At 36.1% G+C, this 27,198-nt stretch overlaps 1 protein-coding gene and 1 pseudogene across 2 annotated transcripts in view; one reads left to right on the top strand and one right to left on the bottom strand.

Moving 5' to 3' along the window:
- The window catches only part of PIK3C2A (phosphatidylinositol-4-phosphate 3-kinase catalytic subunit type 2 alpha), a 98,477-nt gene that overhangs the window by 20,811 nt on the left and 50,468 nt on the right, over positions 1–27,198 (bottom strand). Inside the window, exons 9-22 of the mRNA XM_080815469.1 lie at positions 24,827–24,970; positions 23,310–23,358; positions 23,020–23,230; positions 21,054–21,176; positions 19,793–19,960; positions 13,793–13,904; positions 13,252–13,397; positions 10,184–10,372; positions 8,927–9,020; positions 8,342–8,436; positions 7,808–7,988; positions 3,413–3,517; positions 2,129–2,221; positions 54–183 (exon numbers count right to left, since the gene is read on the bottom strand). Of these exons, the coding sequence (XP_080671595.1) occupies positions 54–183; positions 2,129–2,221; positions 3,413–3,517; positions 7,808–7,988; positions 8,342–8,436; positions 8,927–9,020; positions 10,184–10,372; positions 13,252–13,397; positions 13,793–13,904; positions 19,793–19,960; positions 21,054–21,176; positions 23,020–23,230; positions 23,310–23,358; positions 24,827–24,970 (1,840 nt within the window). The remainder of the gene's footprint in view (positions 1–53; positions 184–2,128; positions 2,222–3,412; positions 3,518–7,807; positions 7,989–8,341; positions 8,437–8,926; positions 9,021–10,183; positions 10,373–13,251; positions 13,398–13,792; positions 13,905–19,792; positions 19,961–21,053; positions 21,177–23,019; positions 23,231–23,309; positions 23,359–24,826; positions 24,971–27,198) is intronic.
- On the top strand, positions 5,207–5,486 carry LOC308351884 (peptidyl-prolyl cis-trans isomerase NIMA-interacting 4-like; annotated as a pseudogene). The gene has a single exon. The product of its transcript is annotated as a peptidyl-prolyl cis-trans isomerase NIMA-interacting 4-like (transcript).

The following is a 27,198-nucleotide window of genomic DNA, read 5'->3' as shown; positions in this document are numbered from 1 at the left end:
TAAGTTCACAGAGAAGAAATAATAAGACACCAAGACAGAGCTGACAGACTTACCTCGATCTCTGCCAGTTGACAGACATTTGAAAATTACCATCCTCAGATCTAATCCTTCTTTAAGCCAGATCTTGTCCATAATCTTTATCATCTGTAAAGCTAACATATCTTGCCGAAGATCTTCACCAACCTTGAAATCAAGGAAATAAAATGAAACGTGTACCTTTCCAAAAGACTTACTACGTTACATGCTGTAAAAGACAGGGGGAATGGTGGAAAGAATGAAGAATGAGATGAAACAGAACTGCCTTTTATTTTTCTTTAGTATTCCAGAGGAAATTACTTAACCTCTTCACGTCTCAGTTTCTTGGACACTACACTTTTTTAAAGGTTAGATTTTGTGGTATGTGAATCATACTCAATTTTTTAAAAGGGCAAAATGGAGGATCTTTGTCATGATCAAAATATTCCTTACCTTGACTGTATCATTGCCAATAGCCTCATTGTGACAATGTAGGATAGTTTTGCAAGATGTTACAGAGGGAAACTGGGTAAAGGATACTTAGGATCTCTGTATAATTTCTTACAACAGACTGAATCTATAATTATGTCAAACTAAAAGTTTACTTAAAAAAGTGGAAAGAAAAAAAAAAAGTGGAAAGAGTTAACCCTCCCAAAATGAATGAAATCTAACTGGAACCACATCAATTTATCATTTTCTTTTTTAAGTTGGATAAAATAACTTTAAAACATATAACAATGAATACATTTTTTGAGACCAATTAAGAAAATTATGAAAAAAAAATGAGGGGAGATTAGCCCTAACAAGTATTAAAACTTAATATATAAAATTTCTGTACTCGGATGGTACTATTTTAGGAAAAGGCAAATATATTAGTAAAACATAGTCCAAAACCAGATTTGAGTTATGAGAACTTGTTCTCTATATATATACACACACATATATATAGAACATACATACATATAAATATATACGTTTATATTCATAAAGATAGCTTCTCTTGAACCATCATATATATATATGTGTATATATATGAGTTTGCACTAACTGAACTCACCGAATTAACTAAAACTCTCCATTCTTCCTTAAAAATATACAAATTATGATCACAACACACAGAGCTGTGGTAATAGATTACTCTTGCAGTATTCCACTCCTGCTGCTTCCCACAGGTATGTTTTATGTTTCCAAAAACCAATGCCATTGCTCATGGTTTTGCAGTTTCACGCTGCACAACTCTAGGGGGTACCGTTCACACCATAATCTGTGTGAAAGGCATTATCTGCTAAAGTTATGGCCATAGGTAGCAGCTGTAGCTCAGGGCTGCATTTGTTCCCAAATCTGTTTGAGAACAGTTTATATCAGTAATAACTTTTCACATAATGATTCAATTTTTTTTAAAGATTTTATTTATTTATTTGACAGACAGAGATCACAAGTAGGCAGAGAGGCAGGCAGAGAGGGAGAGAGGAGGAAGCAGGCTCGCTGCCGAGCAGAGAGCCCGATATGGGGCTCGATCCCAGGACCCTGAGATCATGACCTGAGCTGAAGGCAGAGGCTTTAACCCACTGAGCCACCCAGGCGCCCCATAATTATTCAATTTAATTAAATATTAAATAAAATTACATTTGCAATTTGGAAAAGGAACTTGAGAAAGTAATTTTTATTATTTTTTATTTTATAAAGATTTTATTTATTTATTTGACAGACAGAGATCACAAGTAGGCAGAGGGGGTGGGGGAACCAGGCTCCCCGCCAAGCAGGGAGCCCGATGAGGGGCTTGATCCCAGGACCTGGAGATCATGACCGGAGCTGAAGGCAGAGGCTTAACCCACTGAGACACCCAGGCACCCTGAGAAAGTAATTTTTAAATTACCACTTAAAAACAGCGTAACCTTCGGGTGCTTGGGTGGCTCAGTCGGTTATGTGTCTGCCTTTAGCTCAGGTCATGATCCCAGGATGGACCTGCACTGGGCTCCCTGCTCAGCGGGAAGTCTGCCTCTCCCTTTGCCTCTGGCACTCCCTTCGGCTTGTGCTCTCTCTCTGTCTCAAATAAATAAAATCTTTAAAAAAAGAAAAGAAAAGAAAAACAAAGTAACCTGATTTTGCTCACCTTAAACATGACATTAATTTCTTCCCCCATTGGATCAGCATTCAGCATTGTCACTTTTAGGGGCACAGCATTGGAACTGAAGAAGGAACATGACTACAAATACAACATGCTATGCATTAAAAAGATAACACTGGAATAAAAATGGGTTTAAGATTTTTTGTCCTAAGCATTTCTCTCTTCACCTGTTCCTCTGAAGTATGGCCAATGAAATAACACATGTGAACTGCTTTTTAGATCATCCAGCAGATAAGAGGTATTTAAAAATATTTTGAAACTTAAACATAGCATGAGTAAAATATCATCTACTACTCTCTAGCTAAGAAGAAAAACCTTAAAGCTTGAGACAAAATTATTAAAAGTTTGAGCTTTAAAAGTGTCTTAATTCCTCAACAGAGCTCAGAATTTTGTATATTCTTATCTCTCTCTAAAGCAGTACCATCTGGGATGAAATCTCTACTTCTCCCATTTATGGTACTCTTCCAATTAATAATTAGCCACATAATCAAATAGTGACACTAAATTTAAAAATTTCATCAGCAAAGACAAAATCTTATTTTAAAATGGAACTGGTTAAAAAAACTAATTTAAGAAAGACCAATTAAAGGAAACAACAAACAAAACCCAAGGAGAAAATGTGACCCCATGGCCCCCGCCAATACAACTCAGGTACCCACTGTTAAATTTCAGTAAAGAGAAGCCATGTATCAACTTAAAAAGAAATAAAACCTGAGACTCCTTTATGGATACTTGCACCCTGGCCTTTCAAAACCACAGACTCTAATGGATGAATTAATCGATTGCTTTTGCTGAATTCATTAAGAGAAAATCCACTATTTGCATAACTACTGGCCCACTCTGAAATATAATTACTCAATGCTGATGATTCAACTACTTTTTGATGGCTCTAAAAAGTGTTATAAACCCGAGGAGAGTCTTTCTGACCATCTTCCTCCTTTCCACACGGGAGGAAAGGAAATGCTATCAGTGACTGGAATTATAACATATGCCTACAAGGCAGCTATTATATCATAGTAAAAAATAATTTATTTTGAGACAGCAAATAATTTTACATTGTTTTTTCTTTCAGGAATGGTGGTTAAGTAAAATATACTGAGGTAAATATGGATCTTACACAAACAGACATCCGTAAATACTTATAACCAACCTATATGCAGATGTTATCCTTATTTGCCTTAAGTATATCAGCCCATCTGCTTTCTTCCTACACATTTTTCCCTACAATTATGAAGTATAATATTAACTTATTAGTATTTTATATGTCACCTTAATATTTAATTCTTTTGCAACAAGACTTGGATTGAGAGGAAGACGGCATTTATTTCTTAGAAAAAAGGACTGTACTCGTTCCATACTCCTTTGAAGGACAACCTAGGAAAAGAGAATGACACTATAAGTACATACTGAAAATAAAGATCTACTTTTTAAAAAGATTTTATTTATTTGACAGAGAGATACACAGCAAGAGAGGGAACACAAGCAGGGGGAGTGGGAGAGGGAGAAGCAGGCTTCCCACTGAGTACGGAGCCTGATGCAGGGCTTGATCCCAGAACCCTGGGATCATGACCCGAGCCAAAGGCAGACGCTTAAGCCACCCAGACACCCCAGGAAGACCTATTTTTAAGACAAAAAAATTATGTTGTGGACCAACCCAAATTTTAAAATGCCCAACTGTCAAATGGTCAAAAACAAGTTGTTGCTAAAGTGTTAATTTTAGAATTAGAACGGGCAAAGGCTTATAAACATGGGGGGGGTACATATGGTTTATTTAACATATTAATTAAAAGTCTCTAACAATCAAATAAATAGAAATTAAACAGAAATGAGATGTAATTTTTCCTGACAGTTTAAAAATTTAAGGTTAACACCCCAGTCCCAGCAACAGGGCAGAAAAAGATACTTTCATAATCTATTGGTGGAGAAAAAGATTTAACTAAAAATATACAAAGTTCCTGACTCAGCTATTTCACCTATAGGAATATCATACAAGGAAATAGTAGCAAAGGGGCAAATACTTATACACTATATTCACTGTAGGAATGGAAAAAGAAAAATGTGTCAATGACCTACAAAGGTAACAGTTCACAATTTACAATACCTTATAATACTATGTACCCATTAAGAAACATGAGGTGTGACTATAGGTCCTCACATAAATTCTCTAAGATGAAATAAAAAAAGAGCAATTTGCAAAACAAAACAAAACCCCACCAAAAAACCCCCCACATAATTGCTGAAAGAAATTAAAGATCTAGACGAATGAAAAGATATCCTGTGTTCATGAACTGAAAGACTTAATATTATTAAGATTGCAGTATTTTCCAAATTAATCTACAAACTCAACACACTTTTTTTTTTTTTTTTTTTTTTAGAGATTTTATTTATTTGACAGAGAGTGAGAGAGAGAGGTTAGGGAGGGAGAGCAGAAGCACGAGGAGCAGAGATGGAGAGGAAGGAGCAGGATCCCTGCTAAGCAGGGAGCCCAATGCAGAGCTCAATCCCAGGACCCTGGGATCATGACCTGAGATGAAGGCAGACACTTAACTCACTGAGCCACCCAGGCTCCCCACAGACTTAACACAATTCTTATCAAAATTCCAACTTCCTTTTAGTAGCAATGTCCAAGATGATCCTAAAATTCAGACAAAATTGCAAGAGACTTCTGAATAGACCAAAACAACAACAACAACAAACCCTTGAAAAAGAAAAGTTAGAAAGCTCATATTTCTTGATTTCAAAAATTACCACAAAGCTACAATAATGAAAACAGTATGGCATAAGGATAATCTTATAGATCAATGAACTAGAATTCAGACCTATATGTCTATGGTCAACTGACTTTTATCAAAGGTGCCAAGATCATTTATGGGAAAGAACAGTCTCTTCAACAAATGGTGCTGAGAAGTTTTGAAGACGCTGCCCAAGGGAAAAAGCAGATCTGGAAAAGGCAGGGTGCTGAGGGGGAGTGGTGAGCAGCCTCTAGGAGAGACAGTGCTGACAAGAAGTCTCATGGTTCCAAGGTGGTGGCAGACATTCTATGTGAAAAACATGGGGAAAATCATGGAAGCTATGGAAAAGTTAAAGTCTGGAATGAGATTAAATAAAGTGGCTGCACATTATAGTGAAGATAAAGTGATTTGGTTGGATGACCAGAGGTTCCATGGTGGGACCACTTCAAAAAGCAGCATTTACCTCGCTTTTAAGTGGGTTGAATAGGCCAGTGTTTACAGACCCCCCAGTTAAGACAAAGTCTGGCTATCATATCATTATGAAGGGAGAAAATTGTACAAAAACTGAAATAACAAAAATGGTGCCAGAACAACTGAATAATTATATGTAAAAGAATAAAGTTGAATCCTTACTTCCAAGCATATTAAAAAATACTCAAAATGGATCGAAGACTTATATAAGAGCAAACAATAAAACTCCTAGAACATAGCTGTATATCTTTGTGACCTTGGATTTGACCACAAATTCTTAGTTATCAATTGCACAAGCAACAAAAGGATAAATAAACTTCATAAAATTAGTAACTTTTGTGCATTAAGGGACACTACCAAGGAAATAAAAAGATAATTCAAAGAATGGGAGAAAATATTTTTTTTAAAGATTTTTATTTATTTATTTGAGAGACAGTGAGAGAGAGTATGAAAGTGGAGAAGGTCAGAAGGGAGAAGCAGACTCCCCACGGAGCTGGGAGCCCGATGCAGGACTTGATCTCGGGACTCCACAATCATGACCTGAGCCAAAGGCAATCACTTAACCAACTTAGCCACCCAGGCGCCTGAGAGAAAATATTTACAGTGTCTCTGACAAGGGTCTAACATCCCAAATACATAAAGAACAATTCAACAACAAAAAGACAAACCATTTAAAAAAAAACCAAAAACTAAGAACAGAAACTCTCTGAAGAAGATATACAAATGGTCAACAAACACATAAAAATGTGCTCAAAATCACTGATCATTAGGAAAATGCAAATCAAAACCACAAGGAGATACTACTTCATACCCACTAAGATGACTACCATTTTTAAAAATTATTTTTATTAACATATAATGTATTATTTACCCCAGGGGTACAGGTCTGTGAATCATCAGGCTTACACATTTCACAGCACTCGCCATAGCACATACCCTCCCCAGTGTCCATAACCCAACCACCCCATCCCTACCCTTCCACCCCCCAGCAACCCTCAGTTTGTTCTGTAAGATTAAGAGTCTCTTATGGTTTGCCTCCTTCCTGATCCCATCTTGTTTCCTTTTTTCCCTCCCCACCCCCAAACCCCCCGCTCTGCCTCTCAAATTTGATGACTATCATTTTTTTTTAAAAGGCAGAAAATAACAAATGTTGGTGAGGATGTGGAGAAGTTGGAATCTTCATACATTGCTAGTAGAAATATAAAATGATGAACCTACTTTGGATAAAGGTTTGGTGGTTCCTCAAAAAGTTAAACATAAAAATTGCTTTATAACCCAGTAATTCTACTCCTAGATAAAGTTAAAAGAGGTATCCTAGTGCTCACTTTGGCAGCACATATACTAAAAATTGGAACGATACAGAGAAGATTAGCATGGCCCCTGCGCAAGGATGACACGCAAATTCGTGAAGCGTTCCATATTAAAAAAAAAAGAGGTATCCTAACAAAAACTTGCACATGAATAGATAAACAAAGTGTATCTATCTATAAAGTGTATCTATCTATAAACAAAGTGTATCTATCTATCTATAAACAAAGTCTATCTAATAATGGAACATTATTCAACTATAAAAAGGAGTGAAGTACTCATACATGCTAGAATATGGATGAACCTTGAAAATATTAGGCAAAGTGAAGAAACCAGACACAAAGGCCACATATTGTACAATTTCATTTAAATGAAATGTCCAGAATAGGTACAACCACAGAATAGAAAGCAGATTAATGCTTACCAGAGCCTGGGAGAGGGAGGGAATGAGGAATGTAAAGTTAGTGGGTACAGGCTTTCTTTTTGCTATGATGAAAATGTTCTGGAATTAGTGGTAGTGGCTGCAAAACATTGTGAATGTACTAAAAGAGAATGAATTAAATAGGTGAATTTTATCTCAAGAATAATATGTATGTATATATGTATGCATGTATATATGTATATATGTTTATTTCTATAAAAAATTTTTAAAAATCCAAATATTTGTGTAGATATTTAAGTGCATATATGTATAAAGTCATACAAAAGACCAGAAAGGACATAAAGCAAACTATGAATAATAGATACCTAACAGGGAGAAAATGAACTGGAAGATTTTAATTTTTACATTAATTTGACATTTTAATAAAAAATTTTTATCCTATAAATTTATTATTTGGATTTCTTAAACATTAGCATCAACTCATACTTGCATTACTTTTATAGTTACAAAAAAGTTAAAAACAAAATAATGAAAAAGAAACTCAAGAATTGTGACCAGGAAGGAATTCATAAGCATGGGAATTAAAAAGCCGTTTTTGAGTTAGGCTGTAAAATCTTTTCCTATGGTTTTAAACAAACTGAATTCATCTGTTCAAAACAGCATAGGTATACTTAGTCTACTGGATATCAACTGGTAAAGAGTAACAACTCATCAACACTATAGAGATCCTTCAACATCAAAATATTCATATTCCCTCTTTTGGGTACATACCTGTCTGGCTGATCCACTAGCCTGCCTTACTTTTTCTGCTACTCCTCCTAAAAGCTGCACAAGTTTAGTCTGCTTCAAAAGTTCTTCTCGGAGTCCTTTTCCTCCTACTGAGAGGAGAGCTCCCAAAACATGTTCGTATCGGGCACCAAACTGTGCATCATGCAAGGCATCCTTGAGGAGCCTAATACAGCAAAACAGTTATGTCAGCCACTTCTGAAAACTGGATGAATGTCTCTTGAATATCAATGTAGGTTCATTTTTTTGGTATCCAGGAATTTATTTTAAGCTATATAAGTAAAAACTCATTATTATGGAGCTCTTAATATTTTGTTAGCTTTTTATTGCAAAGAGATTTGCATTTTTGGTTTTATTTCTAAGGACATAAAAATCTGGCTTCTTTATAATAATGCCCTTAATAAAACATCTGGTATTGACATAAGCAGTCTTGAGGATACTGTTTAGACTTTCAGAGTATACCATCTCTATAAATACTAGGAACAGAAATAAATTACTTAAAAAAAGTTTAACTCTTACCAATATAAATTGTGTGCTATGTGTATATTTCCCAATGCCCTGGACAGTAGGAAGCGCACTAATGAACTATTCAAGTAAATTTCATATTTCAAAGCCTACACATAAAGGAAAATAAGAATTACTAGTGATCAAACCCATACCATATTATTAGGATAAAATTATCAAAAGAGAAACTATATAAAGCAAGATTTAAGATAACACTGATAAAAATGAAACAGATGAATTAACTTAGGCTATATACGTTATAAAATCAAGCAGAAAAGTGTAGGTTTGGGAATAATATTCATTAGTTATGTTTAAATGGCTAATAAAGAAAAATCAAGGAAAAGTTCAAGTCTGGTTTGTTCTGAGAATCTAAAAATGTGAGAATTAAAAATCCAGGTGTGTGTGTGTATATATAAAATATTCAAGTGGGGCAGTTAACAATAGTGGAAAAAAATTCATACTACATCCAAACTTAAGGTACCTAAACATTCCCACAAAAGTACTTTTAATCAAAACAGAATGGAGATCCTTTAGCAAGTTCTCTACTCATAAAAAATGGGTGGAGAGTAAGGTGAACAGGTAAACCAGTAAAAAACTCACCTGTACAAACTGTGGAAGAAGATCAGTTAGTTCATCATCACTTATAGCCTCAATCCAGGTCACAGCTATAGACCTCACTTCCTGATCTGCAAATCTAAAGAAGCACCACAAAAATCAAGATTTAATGGTGATTTCTTACTACTGAAGCTGCGATTCTTTTTTTTTTTTTAGATTTTATTTATTTGTTTGAGAGAGAGTGAGTAAGAGAGAGAGCACATAGGAGCAGAGGCAGAGGGAGAGGGAGAAGCAGGCCCCTTGCTGAGCAAGGAACCTGATGCAGGGCTCAATACCAGGACCCTGGAATCATGACCTGAACCGAAAGCAGATGCTTAACCAACTGAGCCACTCAGGCGCCCCTGAAGCTGTATTTCCTAAAAACACAATCTTAATCTATACGTGACAAAGAATATTCAAATAGCTCTTTATTCAAAAACAGTATCTTTCTTTTTTTTTTTTAAGGAAGAAAAATCTTACTGTACTATACAAATCCAACTTCAGGACTGTTCAGAAACTGTTTAATTATGAAAATTTTGACCCATATCATAAAAAGATATAACAAATTATTCAAAATTTAGAACTTAAATCCCTCTTTAGGCTAATTTTATTATTTTTTTAAAAAGATTTTATTTATTGACTGAGAGAGTGAGAGCCGGAGAGGACAAGCAGGACATTCACGAATAGGGTGAAGGGCAGACCAGAGGGAGAAGCAGACTCCCCACTAAGCAGGGAGCCTGATATGAGGCTGGATCTGGGTTAGTTTAAAATGATAGGACAACTCTATTCTTTTTCTAATTTTTAAAAGTGAACTCTACACCCAATGTGGTGCTTGAACTCATAACTGCCCCCGCCCCACCCTGAGATCAAGAGTCCCATGTTCCACCAATGGAGGCAGCCAGGCTCCCCATGACATCTCTTTTTAATAACCCCAGCACAGGGCGCCTGGGTGGCTCAGTGGGTTAAAGCCTCTGCCTTTGGCTCAGGTCATGATTGGGATAGAGCCGGCCTCAGGCTCAGCAGGGAGCCTGCTTCCCTTCCTCTCCCTCTCTGCCTGCCTCTCTGACTGTCAAATAAATAAAATCTTAAAAAACAAAAACAAAAACCCCAGCACAAAAAGTATATACACATTTACACATTTATATTGCACTGAATTGCTTTCATGGTAAAACAAAGGGAAATACTCCAGCAACATAATATACCCTATTGGAAAAACTGATAACAATAAAATAGAAGAAGTACATTCACTCACGGTTAACTTACTTTGAGTCAAGTAGTTCCAAAGCAGTCAGTGGGTATAACGGAGGCCATTGCTGAAGCAGTGAGTAAGTTTTGGCAAGATTAACCCATTTCCAGTTTGGGGCACTTGCTAGTACTTTAGGAAGACAATTCGGGTATTTGAGGCAATAATAGCGTTTCTCCCACAAAAAGGCTTTATCTTCTTTAGAAAGTCTGCATATATAACAAAATAAAATTACTTCTCAATAATATCATAATGACAGTTATAATCTCAATGATTAAAAATACAAAGAGGAAATTTATTCATTTTAGGACAGCCATTTCTTGGTAGAATCATTAATACTAATTTTGAATAGAAAAATGCAACATACAGCCAACACTACTAATGTACTCTAATTTGGGGGATAGAAAGAAACCATTCTGCCTTGATAAAAGTCTTAGTTATGAAAATGAAGGATAATTCAGCATGATAAAAATTTATTGAGCTCTAACCAGATGCCAAGCACTAGAAATCACAGTTGAATTAAGCAGAACCCACCCTACGAGATAGCAAGGATATCATCCATTTTATACAAGTAAAATCAAATGTCATGCAAAAACAAAATGCTATTACATATTAGAAGATGATTTTAGAAGATGATTTTCAGCTCAAATGAGGAACATTCAAAATGAGAAGTACTTGTTTGGAAGACTCTAATTTAGTCTTAATGACAAATGTTTATGTGAACAAAATATTCACTATTTTACTACCCATCCATCTACTTTTGTGTATAAATACATGCACTGATGCATTCATATCATGTGGATCACTGAAAAAATTCAAATATTCCAAAAAGGTGCACAGTTAAAGTCTTTCCCTCCAGTTCCCCTCCCAGTGACAACTGCCTTATTAATCTTATTAGACTACATATCCTTGGGGCGCCTGGGTGGCTCAGTGAGTTAAGCCTCTGCCTTTGGCTCAGGTCATGATCTCAGGGTCCTGGGATCAAGCCTCTTTGCTCAGCAGGGAGCCTGCTTCTCCCTCTCTGCCTGCCTCTCTGTCTACTTATGATCTCTCTCTGTCAAATAAATAAATAAAATCTTAAAAAAAAAAAATAGGGGGGCACCTGGGTGGCTCAGCAGGTTAAGCCTCTGCCTTCGGCTCGGGTCATGATCTCAGGGTCCTGGGATCGAGCCCCGCATCGGGCTCTCTGCTCAGCGGGGAGCCTTCTTCCTCTCTCTCTCTAATTGCCTCTCTGCCTACTTGTGATCTAACTCTCTCTGTCCAATAAATAAAAAAAAAAAAAAAAAAAAAAATAGGGCGCCTGGGTGGCTCAGTGGGTTAAGGCCTCTGCCTTCAGCTCGGGTCGTGATCCTGGGGTCCTGGGATCGAGTCCCACATCGGGCTCTCTGCCCAGCCGCGAGCCTGCTTCCCTTCCCCTCTCTCTGCCTGCCTCTCTGCCTACCTGTGATCTCTGTCTGTCAAATTAAATAAAATCTTAAAAAAAAAAAAAAGATGCAAATACGCTTAAAAAAAAAAAAGGAAGATTGCATATCCTTCCAAAGATAGTCTATTGATATAAAAGCATATACATAGGTATGTGTAGATTCTTTTTTCTTTACGTAAATAGTAACATATCACATAAACTATTCTGCTCCTTGCTTTCTTCATTTAACATCTTCCGTATTAGTACATATAGCTAGCTATAAGTTCATTCTTTTCTTTTTTTTTTTAAGATTTTATTTATTTATTTGAGAGAGAGACAGTGAGAGAGAGCATGAGCGAGGAGAAGGTCAGAGGGAGAAGCAGACTCCCCGTGGAGCTGGGAGCCCGATGCAGGACTTGATCCCGGGATTCCGGGATCAAGACCTGAGCCAAAGGCAGTCGTCTAACCAACTGAGCCACTCAGCGTCCCTGTAAGTTCATTCTTAATAGTTACATAATACTCCACTGGATAAAGGTACAATAATTGAACATTTACTGATGGACACTCCCTGTCACTTACAATAATCCAAATACCGCAATGAATATTCTTTACCCCATAAGCAAATATAAAAGGTTTTCTTGAAGACATATAATTAAATGGAACTACAACCACTAGGTTACAGACTATGTACATTGTGACCTTTATTGATTTTGATCTCCCAAAGCTCCGTAGCCAACAATTTAAGTCCCATTTTTCTGTATCCTCATCAATACTTTATATAATGAGACATTTTAATTTTCATCTAAGACACGTGTATAAAATATTATATTGCAGTGATTTTCCTTTTCTTGATTACTGAGGGGTCAAACATCTCAGATATTTAAAAGGCACTGTACTTCTCTTCCAAAAAATTATCTAGTCATATTCTTTCTCTTACTAAGTTGTTGGTTTGTCTATTGTCTAAAGAACTGAAGTTCTTTATATATATATATATATATTTTTTTAAATCTATTGATATTTACTGTTAATTTAGTTCTCAATGTTGTTTGCCTTTTGATCATGTAAAAGTTTGACTTGTACAAATTTTTTAAGTTTTATGTAGTTAGGGATGCCTGGGTGGCTCAGTTGGTTGAGTGGCTGCCTTCAGCTCAGGTCATGATCCCAGTATCCTGGGATCGAGTCCTGCATTGGGCTCCTTGCTCAGCGGGGAGCCTGCTTCTCCCTCTGCCTCTACCTACCACTCTGTCTGCCTGTGCTTGAACTCTCTCTAACAAATAAATAAATAAAATCTTAAAAAAAAAGTTTTATGTAGTTATATGGGTTTTTATAGAATTAAAAACAACAAGAAAACTTTCCATACCAAGATTACTAAATCATGAACTAAATCAGGGCATTTAATAAACTATTAACTTGAGGGGCGCCTGGGTGGCTCAGTGGGTTAAAGCCTCTGCCTTCGGCTCAGGTCATGATCTCAGGGTCCTGAGATCGAGCCCCACATCGAGCTCTCTGCTCAGCAGGCAGCCTGCTTCCCACCCCCACCCCCCGCTCTGCCTACTTATGATCTCTCCCTCTCTCTGTCAAATAAATAAATAAATAAAAATCTTAAAAAAAAACCCCACAAACTATTAACTTGAGATTTACAATGTAAGAAAATACCCAGGCAAAACAAAAATCAAAGGAGCATACCCAAGTGATGAGTCTCTATGAATAATATCAAGAAGTTTCCCTTTTGTATCATTCTCCAATGTTTCTAAATTGTGTTGCTGTATGATGCTTCTGTCAACTTGAGGAGTAGTATAGATGACATCAAACGTAGGAGAAGGAAAATCAACCTTAAAAATTTAACAGAGGTGTATCAGACTGCAGCTAAATAGTCCACATATCTGCCACATTAATTTGTCTTTGAGAAAGCAGATTCTGAGCCATCAGGGTGACTATTAGATTGAATATTGAATTAATACTTCTTGTCCTTTTGCTGAAAGTGATTACCATCACTGGTAATTTTCAAAGGCACATATATTACATGGGATGAATACAAGCCCCCCCCCCCTTTTTTTTTTGCTGTTTCTTAGAAACAGGAAATGGTTTATTAACATTTAAATTGAAGACAGGTCCTAAGATCAAACAAGACCAATTAGGCTTCTTTAGTTAACAATCCAAATCATGGAATACATATACATCTTAATAAGAAATCTCAACCTCCCCATGTATGAATAAGTACCATTACCTGTAACACTATTCTTTCCATCACATAGCCTTTTCTGGGTACTGTTCCAGGAACAGGACTTGTATGTGACGAAGTCCAAAGATACAGAAGCTTAGTTCCACATGTTAAAAACCTTCATGAATGTAGACAGAAGAATACTGTAGCTTTCATTTTATTTTTGTAGTTTTCATTTTAAAAACTGCTTCAAAATTCACATCACACACACACATACACCAAAAAACTCACATTACATGGGAATGAATTTCAAACATTTATCCAAACATTTATTAAGCATCAATTAGATAAGAGCATCATCTTTAAGAACATACCATAGTCACTCTCCATAGAATATTAATACTTCAGTTAAGTGTATTGATGAGTGGGGGCTGGGACAAAGGGAGGGAAGAATGAAATAATGGATCTTGGGAAGAATGGGGTTAAGGATAGAACACAAAAGGGTAAAGACTCAGAGTCACTTGTTCCCAAAGCAACTTTAAAAAAAGAGATCAAGAGTTGAACTGTCTTCTGACTGAGCTAGCAGGCACCCCACCCTTGGCCCCCCTCCCCCACCCAAAGCAACTTTTATAAATAGAAAGGTGAAGAACAGTCTTTAAAGATCATCTACAATGGAATACATCTCAAGGTAATAGTTTGGATTACATAACGGCTCACTTTCATCTTAAGAACAAACCACATGCCAAGGAAACCAATACAGTATACTTTGCAACAAAACACTAATCATCTCAGAAGAGAAGTTGTATCTGTGCTCTAAACCAGGGGTCAGCAAGCCTTTTCTGTAAAGGGTCAGAAGGCAAATATTTTGGGCTTTTTGGGTCAATCTGTTGCAGACTCAACTTTGCTGTTATACTGCAAAAGCAGCCATGAATAATACATAAATAATGTATACTGCAATCTAACAAAACTGTTATTTACAAAAAACAGGCAGTACACGGGAGTGTGCTGACCCTTTCCCTAGACTACCAATTTAAATTAAAAACATTTATCACTAAGATATTGATATATCTTTACACAGAATAAATTTCTGAAAAATAACATGAGATATATAAAAGAAAACTATGAGCTTCATCAAACTTTATTCATTTTATTCAAACAGCAAATATCCTTTACAAAACTAGACTCAAAGTCTTAATGTTTTCTCTTGAACACTAACAGCCTTTAAATCTCCGACACATTATATTCTTTTTCAGATCCACCCTCACCCCAACTAGATTTTAAGGCAAATTCTGATATTATTTCATCTGTAAATACTTCTAGATCTCTCTAAACAAAAACACTGTTTTATTTTAAAATAAGTACAACACCATTATCACTCCTAAAATAATTAACAATTACTTAAAATCATCAGCTATCTATGAGTATCAGTATTCAAGTTTCATTGTCTCAAAAGTTTATTTAAAGTTGGTTGTTTGAATAAAGATCCAAGCAACTTCCAACACTACATTTGGATGATGTCTTTTTAAGTATATTTTAATTTAAGGGCCTAACTCCAGGCCTGTCACCTGGTTTTGTAAATAAACTTTTATCAGAAGGAAGCCACACTCATTTATTGACTATTGTTGCTTTTTGCCTTTGATTTTGCATTTGTGACAGAGATTACAGTTAATCCTTGAATAACACCCTTGAACTGCGCAGGTCCACTCATTTTTTTCAATATAGTACTATAAATATATTTTCTCTTATGACCTTAATAAACATCTTCTTTTCTCTATCTCACTTTAAGAATATACTATGTAAGGGGCACCTGGGTGGATCAGTCTTTAAGCCTCTGCCTGCTTCTCCCTTTTCCACTCCCCTTGCTTGTATTCCCTCTCTCGCTGTGTCTTGGTCAAATAAATAAATAAAATCTTTAAAAAATATATGTATATATACTATGTAATACATATTAATATACAAAATACACATTAATCGCTATGTGTTATCAATAAGGCATCTGGTCATCAGCAGGCTACTAGTTGAGTTTTTTGGGGAGTCAAAGTTATTTGCAGGTTTTGACCACATGGGAGGGGGGCAGTGCAAAAAGGCACTGCTAACCCCCCCGTTATTCAAGTGTCAACTGTATTATGACCCGCAACGCCTAAACTACTTCTACCTGATACTCTTTACAGAAAAAGTTTGCTGACTCTTATTTTTAATTTTTATCTATACATTCTTCCTTTCTTTTTTATCCTTGCCATTTGTTGGAAAAAAACAGGTCTTTTGTTCTAAGAATTTTCTATATCCTGGATTTAACTGATTGCATTCCTCTAGTGTCATTTAGGGATGTCCCTTTATCTCCTACACTTTCGTAAAGTAGTAGTTAGATCTAGAAGCTTGATCTGATTCAGGTTTAGTTATCTGGCAAGAATACTTAAATAAAGGTAAAATCGCATACTACTTCCTATTACATCAAATAAAGAGAAACACTGTTTGGTTTCTCTCTCTTTCTGTTAAGTTAAGATAATCAGTTTGTTTGGGCCCAGTCAGTCTAAACTACCCATTATGAAGTTCCAGAAAAGTTAATCACTTAATGGCTTTAAGCAAGCACTGATAATCAATACTTAAATCAATGGTTTTCAACCAAGAGTGATTTTGCCCCCAGTCGGTATTTGGCAAGGTCTGGAGGCACTATTGGTTGGTAACTAGAGGGTAGTATTGGCGAACAGTGGGCAGAAGACAGGGATGCTGCCAAAGATCCTACAATGCACAGGACAGTCTCCCACAGCAAAGAATGATCTGGCTCAAAATATCAACAGTGCCAAGACCGAGAAACCCTGGCCTAAATCTATTATTTCAGTAGGGGTTACAAAATTGTGATATTCTATCATTTCTCAAGCATCTACTAGCTGGAATTTTTCTATTAACTTTCTCACATCAATTATTTGGTAACCCTGAATTACAACTGCTAAGGAAAGGCAGGTTAAATGCTTGATTCTGTTTATTTAAAAATGAGTTAAGAACTCATCTGTTATTGAAGCTGACTGAAATGCCTCTAAGTTTTTTGGCTTCCCTCTGAGAGTGATTTTATCAGGTTGTATGCAGGCTGCACCTTAAACATAAATTATTTTTATTTTAAGATTTTATTTATTTATTTATTTGAGAGACAGAATGAGCAAGAGAGAGAGAGCACACAAGCAGAGGGAGAGGAAGAAGCAGGCTCCCCTGCTGAGCAGAAAGCCCAATTCAAGGCGAGGCTCCATCCCGAACCGTGGGATCATGACCTGAGCCGAAGACAGACACCTAACCGACTGAGCCTCCCACGCACCCCAACATAAGTTATTTTTAGAAAGAATTTCAAGACCAGGATTTCTGATCACTGTACTACAATAAGTTAACCGAATTAAATCATTAACACTTTGAATTAATGTTTAACCATCTTCCCTTTGAGTGTTTCTTGAATGCTAAGACCTAACAACATTACCTACCTAGATCAACTGCACTATTTGGCAAAATCCCAAGCTTAATGCCATCTGCTTATTGTTTTAATAGCAGAGTGCTGGATGCAAACTATTTGTCTAACAAAAGTCAACTGCCCTTCACCTTACTCTCTTGAATTTTTAAAGAGTGTTACATCATTCATAAAAACAAGCAAAAAAACCCACACATTAGAAAAACATTTATTACTACACAATAAAAAGGGACAAAAAGTGATGTTTTCTCTAATTAAGCAAAGATCCATGGTTCTTTTAAGAGCAAGGTTTTTGGGGCGCCTGGGTGGCTCAGTGGGTTAAGCCTCTGCCTTCGGCCCAGATCATGATCTCAGGGTCCTGGGATCGAGCCCCGTGTCAGGCTCTCTGGTCAGCGGGGAGCCTGCTTCCCCCTCTCTCTCTGCCTGCCTCTCTGCCTACTTGTCATCTCACTCTCTCTCAAATTTAAAAAAAAAAAAAAAAAAAGCAAGGTTTTTAGAGCTGACATTTATTTATTTATTTATTATAAAAGATTTTAGGGGCACCTAGGTGGCTCAGTGAGTTAAAGCCTCTGCCTTCGGCTCAGGTCAAGATCCCAGGGTCCTGGGATCAAGCCCTGCATCTGGCTCTCTGCTTGGCAGAGGGCCTGCTTCCTCCATCTCTCTCTGCCTGCCTCTCTGTCTACTTGTGATCTCTGTCTGTCAAATAAATAAATAAATAAAATCTTAAAAAGAAAAAAGATTCATTTATTTGAGAAAGTGAGTGTGCGTGTGCGCGAAGGAGAGAGAGAGAGAAAGCACACATGTGTGCGGGCAAGCATGCAAGCAGGGGGAGGCACAGAGGGAGAGACAGCAGCAGGGAGCCAGAGGAAGGTAAGGCTTGATCCCCAGACTCTTGGGAACATGACCTGAGCTGAAGGCAGATGCTTAACTGACTGAACCACCAGGTGCCCCCAAACTAACTTATTCATAAAAATTAATGATAATGATGCAATTATTTAATTTTCTCACATAACTGTTCCCTGACACTAATTCATCACAATTGAGAACACAATTTCCCTCCTTCACATGGCCAATACTCTGTTTTAGAGTACTTATGGATTATATTTAGCAAAAGGTTCTAAATACTCATCCTTAATGATAATAACTTCAACTGCTTTTCTCTAGCCTTTGGTGGTTCAGAATTACTTCAAATAGCAAATAAAATTTGAGCCGACCTAAATGTAGTGGATAAAAAAATCTAATACTGTCTCCTCAAATGGGAGGAAAGTAACTAAAGAGAGAAAAATAAAGGAATAAATGCTATGTTTAAGTACATAGGAAAAGAACATTTTAAGAACAAAATTGGTGAAGTCAATGTTTCAAACATATGTTTTTAACAAATGATTACTAGAAAACCAAAGTGTATTTGCCATTTAAGAGGAAAAAGAAGTAGAACTGGATTAGCAAAATTTTTTCATTTTTAAATTTTATTATAGAACAGATAAGTTATTAAATCACTTCTCAAATTGTTCCACAAAATACAATGTTTTAGAGCATATATTCCAGAACAAAAAAAAAAGTACCATGGTATCAAATAAATTTGAGAATGGCAATTTAGGGTAGTAAGAACCCTGAGGCCAGACTGCCTAGATTGAAATCCCAATTCTACTCCTTATTAGCTAAGTGCCCTAGGGCAAGGCACTTTAGCTCACTCTACTTTGATTTCCCCCTCTGTAAAAAGGGATAGTAACACCTGCCTTCCTAGGCAGTAACCCTACACCTAGGGTTGGTGTAATACATATACAGCACTCAGATTAATACCTAGCGTAACAACTGCTGTGTGTTTGTCATACAACTGTTATTAAACATAATAGGTTTCTTGACTGCACAACTTTATAGAGATACTTTAATATGCTAATGTGCTATCACTCATCAAAATGTTATTGTGTACTGTATGAAAAATATCTGGAGCTTACTCAATTTTTTTTTCCTCATTTAGATAGACACTTGATAGTCTCATGGAACATACTACTTAAAACATAATTAAAATAGTTGAAAGGCCAGATAAATTATACTACCGCAAGGCTATTAGATGCAAGGCTCAAAAGGAATTCCTTTACCCCTAAGGATCAATAAGGTTTTGAACATATGGGAGACTTTTGGAGGTTAAAGACTGAGGCCCACAGCAGCAAGCGTAGATCAGTTAGGTAAAGAGAAGGAAATAATGTGCAACTGTAGACTCTGAAGCTCTGGAGAAGAATGGGAAAAGTATGAGAAGAGGAAAAATGGGAGTTGTTTTATTGGTATCAAGGAAACTTATAAGACCATGACTATTATGTCAAAAACATAGTACTTTGCATAAATGACAGAGCATAAACTGGCTGCTGCTTTTCTCCTGGAATAGTGAGTGGCAAACAATCTTCTAAGTACCCAGGTAGATATGTTCAAATTATAGCAGAGTTACTTTGTAATTTCTTCTGATCTGTGTCTCTGAAATAACCTCCTTTTATTCACACTGCAAAAACTGAGGTAGCTCATTATCTCATATGTCATTGTTCCCCATGCCATTCTCTAGCCAGTTCTGATATTGCAGATGTGTCCACAGTAACTCACCATCATAATTCAGTAAAACTTACCGTTTAAAATCAAAAAGAGGTAAAGAAACTTTGCCCAAAGCTTCTGGCCCCTTTCTCTGCTTATTAGAATCAGGGGAACTTCCACTGCTCTGATTTAAAATTCCAAAAAGAGTAAGGTGAAGAAGTGACTCTAATGGCAATTGTGATATCTGGATAGGAAAAATGATTCTAAGGGGGGAAAAATGTATTAATAGAAAAGACAAATTAGATCAAATATGAAATTTAACCATTTAATGAGACTGACAATTTTAGGCATTTCATTTGACTTATCAAAAAATCTTTAATCCCAAGTAACTTTTACTTAAGCAGCAAGTCTGGCCAATATGTACTATAAAAAGTCTTAATTAAACTTCATTAAAATTTCAAATATGCAATAGTTCTTAAAAAATTTCTTAGTGCATTTTCTCAAGACTTGATACTGTCAACTTTTAGGGAAAATAATAGTCATTTTTATTGCCTTTAGGAAAAACTAGATGATTATTTCTGATCCAGATATACATATATATAAAATATATTTTATACATAAATATAGATATACACACACACACAAACACACAAGGGCAGACATGTATGTTTACCTTTTTAAATTTTTTAAGTCTGAAAGGATACATTGGGTCAAAAGTGCTCAGTCTGAGGAGTCATAAGATGGTTAAGTGTTGGAAATAAAATGATACCGTTTTTACCCATACATATTTTTGTATTATTATTTTCAAAGATGCGTTATTTTTGTAATTTAAAAAAGTAAAAATAGGAAAACACTTAATAAATGCAGAATAAAAAGTTCTGCAATTACATACCTCCCTAAATAGTGAAAGCATCCCCTTAGTTTAAAAACAGTATTTTAAAAATATTAACAGTGCAAAGTATCTTGTACATGGATTTAATTTTCTAATGTTAACCAAGAACTAGGTTTCATATATACAATATTACAGAATAAATACTAAACTAAGCAATGTTATGAAAACTGTATTTCTATGGTATGTGTGTACAATTATATATAAATTTATAGTTTTAGCTTGACAAAAGTCTAAAAGAACAGTTAATGGCATGTTCTGTAATTTAACAATATACACATTTTTCAGAACAGTATTTCAGATTTTTAAATGAGAATTTGTATCTTCTATAGTATATCTAGGAGAGATCTTAAGATACAAGAATTTAGTGGACTTTAATGGAAATTGTGATAAAAATGAAAACTAGGATGCATACATGGAAAAAAGAGGGCATACTGAAAAAATAAAAAGCCAAAACTTTCACTTACAGTTCATCCCATTTAATAAGATAGAAGAAATTCTTATAAGTGCCAACCTTCTTTGACTGAATAGGTTTAAAAAGATCCTTTCCATTGTGAGACAGGGAACATATCAAGTAGTATTTTTCATAACTGAGAAAAGAAAGATTTTTTAATTTGATAATACAAATTTGTTAATTGATACAAATGCATATCATTATCCATTTTTCTCTAAAAGCGATTATTATCTGAAATTATGTGGCCACCATTCATCTGAATTTTTGGAAAACATCTAAAATTCAACTATTGCAAATGCTACAAAAATAAAGAAAAAGTATAGCAGAGGGAATACAGAAGGAAACGTGTATCCCCAAGTGCAAGTCTAAGGCGGCTGCGCTAGAAACCTCCTCACGACTTTGTCATCAGTTATTAGCTTTAGATTTTAGCTGAATGGCACTGAATAATTATTTATTTCTAGGTAAATTCTTAGAAGAGAAAGCAGAAACATTATCTTCCGTAGGTGCTATTTTCTTTGCTAAGTAACTAGAGTCAGTTAAGCATATTAATGCATGGGCCTGACTTGCACTGAGCAAGTCTTTCTAATCTATTAGGAGTCTTCCATCCATGGAATACATGCTATTGTATTCTCATTAGACAGCAATGATTTAGCCCCTAATTGCCACAAGTACAGAACTGGTTAGATACCGTCAGGCAATCTTGCAGGCTAGGAGCCTTAGGTTCATTAAAACTGTATTCTCCTAGATTTCTAACTTACTGCTAGGCTTACACATTAACCATTTTGTTCATATATACAATCTATTAATCATTTGGAATATATTTTAAATCTGATCTCACTAGTTCACAAAACACCTCTAGCTAACTACTTGACTACTTTTCTCAACCTCACTCAATTTGTCCCTCTTTTCTTCAGCATTTTACTTTCCTTCCGTCTTAATTATCACTGCAGTTTTCTGTATTGTCTTCTACCGAGTATCTATTTTCCTCATTAGTATCCCCAAATTTGTGTGTGTATAAGAATCTGTATGGAGGATGTGGAAGGTATTACCCCTGTAACATTTAAAAGAATCAAATACCTTCACATGGCAGTAGTACCCAGATAAAGGCAAGTTCCAGGAGGGCAGAGATTCTTCTGTTGCCTTGTTTACTGTTGAATCCCTAGTATGAAGAACACTGCCCAAAGATGGTATTCAGTAAATATTTACTGAATGTTAATATATCACTTTCAAGTAATTATGTATTCTAGTATTTTAATCTAAAGCTCAATTTAAGCAGAATGTATGTTCAGTATCTATTCACTAGTCTTTATTTTACTTTATAGCATTAAGTTATTATGGAACTATTTCATTAAAAATATTCAATTCAGACTTTTCAGTTTTTATTAGTCATTTCATAAGCTGAAGCTGGCAAACTTTGTAGCACTGACAAAAAAATCAAAAAGGCAAGGTGCCGGGGTGGCTCAGTGGGTTAAACCTTCTGCCTTTGGCTCAGGTTATGATCCCAGGCTCCTGGAATCAAGCCCTGCATACGGCTCTCTGCTCAGCAGGGAGCCTGCTTCCTCCTCTCTCTCTGCCTGCCTCTCTGCCTACTTGTGATCTGTCAAATAAATAAAATCTTTAAAAAAAAAAATTCAGTAGAAGAAATATGCCCTTATAGACTTCAAAGCCTAGCAATCAGTAAACTGCCTTTTCTAAAGGAAAGGCTGAAAAATAACAGTCATAAATTGACTAATTTATTAGTACTTGTCTTTATAAACATACACATATATTTTCCTGCCTTTTTTTGCATGTAGTGAGTGGTATTTTTTACTGCAACAGCTTCAAACATCTCTGTCATTTTTATGAAAACCACAAAGGTATCTGGTAATCCCTATATCATCCACTTAAATATTAAGAGAACAGTGCATGGCTAACATTTTATAGAATTAGAACAGCTTCTGGGTAAAGCTGTACATATTCCATTTTAAACAGTTACTTACTTTGATACCCAATTACTTGAAATTCCATGTGCAGCAAAAATTGTAAACTGAAGCTGTTCTGTTGTTGTCCAAGCCTCCTTGACATTCCTGTTACTTTGGGCACAGTTTGTAGGACTCCTACCACAATTTGCATGGAGTCTGAGAAGATCATAAATTGCTGCAGTTAACTGGTCCATGCTTACTTGAACAGGATTTTCAGAATTCAGTGATCCTAGATTTAAAGAAATTGTTAATACAATTCCCCAAAAACCAACAATTGTTGCTAAAATTTAAAGAACTTAAAGACATACCCCTAGATGAATTCTTACTAATATCTCCTTCTCCAGTCAGTGAAGTCACCTGCATACACACATATAAATTAGTCAGAAAACTGCCCATATGTACTGAAATTAAAGGTAAAAATTAAATTAAATGCTCTATCAGGAAACCTCCCAAAAGTTCCTGCAGAATGAAACAAAGTAAAAATGCAAAAAAGGGTGAAAACGCCCAAACCAAATGAACAAATTATTTTTAGTTATCAAGAAAATCAGAGTAACTGAAAATTAGTGCATGATACAGCAAAAACAAAATCTGCCTCATTGAATCAGTCTAGTAATTAAGATTTGAAACCCAAAAGTGATAAATACACTAATATGATGCTTTATAGTTCATTAGTTGCTTTACTATTAGTATAGTAAGAATATCTTTGGGGCGCCTGGGTGGCTCAGTTGGTGAAGCATCTGCCTTTGGCTCAGGTCATGATCCCAGTGTCCTGGGACTGAGCCCCACATCGGGCTCTCTGCTCAGCAGGGATACTGTTTCTCCCTCTCCCTCTGCCTGCCGCTCCCCCTGCTTGTGCTGTCAAAAAAAAAAAAAAAAAAAAAAAAAAGAAAGAAAAAAAAAATCTTAAAATGCGGCGCCTGGGTGGCACAGCTGGTTGGTTGTCTGACTTGGTTTTGGCTCAGGTCATACCGCATCAGGCTCTGCACTCACTGCAGAGTCCGCTTGGGACTCTCTCTCCCTCTCCTGTCCCTCCCCTGCCTCTCTCTCCCTCTCTTAAAAAAAAAGAGAGAGAGAGAGAGAGAAAAGAGAAAAGAGACCCAAATTTCTATATACCCTATAGATAGGCTCTCTGTGAGAATGAATTGATAAAGCTTTCTTTTAGATATGCTGAAAGGCATGCCATCAATATAACTCTTCCTTCCTTTAAATTTATTGTGTCTTGGAATCCACCTTCTCTCATCCTTTCCTCAGAGCTATGAACAACCCTATGAACAGAGGTAATTAAATCCCCATGGAAATACCATAGGGAGAGCTTTTACTAAAAGCAACAGTATGGTATCAAGAAAGGACTCCCAACCTGGTTGTTTCTGAGGCAGTAAGTCACTATTAGTGAGGCTTCTGGATATTTTCAAGAGGAAGAGGTTATTGCCAAAGTAGAACTTCTCCCATGGGCAGTCATGGACGTTTCCATCCAGAAGGACAAATGGTAACTATAACCATCCAGGTTCTGAAGCTCAGTATCGACCTTGAACTCTCCAACCAACTTGTTTATGCCACAATTCCTCCTTCACACATTAAAGGTTTATAGTTTGACATCCATGTATTCATATCAACCCTCACAAAGCCCTTCCAAAGCAGCCCATCTCCTCTCAGGAATTCCCAACTTTACCAAGTAAGTGACCAAATCAACTCAAAAGTGAAAGCCAAGGTTAAAGTGGTAACACATTGTCCAGAAGAAGCAAAAATCTCCCAGTTTAAGTGACAGATACTCACTGAAATACATACTTGCATTTAACAAAATGCTAATTACTAAAAGAATACTCACATCAGCACTTTTACTCCTCGGGAGATTAACTGCTCTCTTTAGCTTCTTTACTGCTTCTGTAATGGCAAGAGTCTCTACACCATCTAAAGCGCTACAGATTTTTCTTACAGCTTTAATTACTTGATCTACAGCTCGGTGCTGGTTCTTTAAAAATAAAAAAGTAAAATAAACGTAAGTATGTAGAATTTAAAGGATCTGTTTCAGAAAAGATAAAGTCAGAAACTAGACATTTTAGATGTGCTTAAGAACAGATATCCTTTCCTCTTTGTGACGAAAAAGATACAAGATAACCTTTTCAATTATCTATTTTATTTTGAATAGGAAAAACTGTGTCTGATTTTTCACTTTGCAAGAGACAATTATTCATATACAAATGCCATTAATTTCATCTGAATAATAAATTATTAACAAATTGTTAAGTCATTAAAAAAAACTGGAGTTATTTTTTATTCTCATTTGGGATTAAGTTCCATATTAAAAACACCAATCCTGCCTGCCAAAAATTTGGTATCAGAAACCAAGTTCTTCAGAGGCTGGCCAAATATTAATAACATTGGGCCACAGTTATGAATCGTTAAATCAACTTCTAAGCATCATTTACATCTGTACAACCATCACTTTTTACATTTTGTCTCATGAAAAAACTTCCTTGAGGACTATCCCTCCAGAGTATTCAAACACAGTTGATTTCACCATGATTCAAAAGTATACATGTACAAATATATTATAAAATCAGTTATGCGATGAGAATATTTAAAACTCCCTCCCCATTCCTCATCATTTTAAAGTATATATCTCATTAAGAAACATTTTTACATAATGAATGAACTCATCAAACAGTTAAGCCAACCTTATAGGCCAAGTACTATTAGAATGGGCTGAAACTTAGTACTGTACCATCCCTTAAAAATTTAAACTTTTCCACCCTTGAGGCTTGGCAACCATAAACTAAATGCTCCCTGTACCTTCATGCTTAAATAAAACCACCTCATTCTCTCAAATACCCAATTACCCTCCAGTCCTCAGGACCTGACAGTCTGTTTTCTAGCTCCCCACTTTGGCTTAGGTAACTTTTATTTCTGCTTCTATTCCTACATCTTCATGCAAAAACCTTTCCAGTTTTGAGGCTCAGGTCATTCTCCTATACTACTCCCCATCAGTTTTTATGTGCCAGTCATCAATTTATTGTCTATCAATTTCAAATCCATCCTTCTTTGCTCTACTTTGTGATACTGAAGCTAGACCTATAAACATTTTTCCTTTGCCAGCTGACACAATGTTAGGTTTTGTCAATAGAGGGCACCAAAGGGACACTCACACAACAGCAGCATGAAGACACTTCTCATCAGGGTTCTAACCCTCTACTTTTTACTTCAGCATCAGATCCCAGTGATCCTCAAAGACCAGCTCCAGCTGCTACCCACCCCCCCTCCCAACCCGACCTCCACCCCAGGCCATGGTCTCCCAATCTGACAACTCTATTAAGGTTCTTTGCTATAGACAATCCATGTGTCCCTGAGATAGCCAAACCCTCTTGGAAGAGGCTGGATTTCAAAAAAAGGGGCTGAATTTTAGCCTGAGGTTGGAGGGGAGGTTCTATCATAAGTCCTTAGAATTCCTTCACTATCCATTGTTCCTCAACCTAGAGCTAACAGCTTTTTCGCACCTATTATTACTGCTGGACCCCTCAAAGCATGATTGGCAAACTTTTTAAAGGCCAGAGAGTAAACGTTTTAGGCTTGGAGGGCCTCATCGTCTCTGTCACAATTCAACTCTGCTATTATGGTGTGAAAACAGATACTGATAATACATGAACTAATAAGCTGTGTTCCAATAAAACTTTATTTACAAAAATAGGCAACAGGCCAGATTTAGCACACAAGCCATAATATGTCAAATCCTTCTTTAGAATCCTCTTTTACTCTTTATAGTAATTAACTACTTTTTATTAATTAATGACTCTCTAATTTTCCCTGTTCTACTACTATATTTCCTGTCTTCTAATTTGTCCTCTAATGGCCTGATCTGCCTGACAATTGACATGTAGTCATTTCCCCCACTGTACACCCTATTTTTGCTCTGGATATTCCCCCGACTTTCTGCCCTATATCCTGTAAGCCTCAGTTATATAAATGTCCGCGTGGAAAATTCATAGCATCTTCAACCCCCAAATTATACCCTATCAGAATCTAAACTACAATATCATACATACTCTGATCACAATCTCCTTTGTTCTCACACATTCACTCTGACTAAACGAAGTCTTTGAGCTCAGATACTATTCTCTGCTTCTTCTACCAGGTGAATAGCTGAATACTTTCAGAGAAAATCTCAGAACTGTACAGATTCAACATTCCCTAATTTCAGCAGAA

This window comes from Martes martes (genome assembly GCF_963455335.1).
Source record: "Martes martes genome assembly, chromosome: 10".
Lineage (NCBI taxonomy): Eukaryota > Metazoa > Chordata > Mammalia > Carnivora > Mustelidae > Martes > Martes martes.
This window is presented reverse-complemented; position numbering and strand designations above follow the sequence as displayed.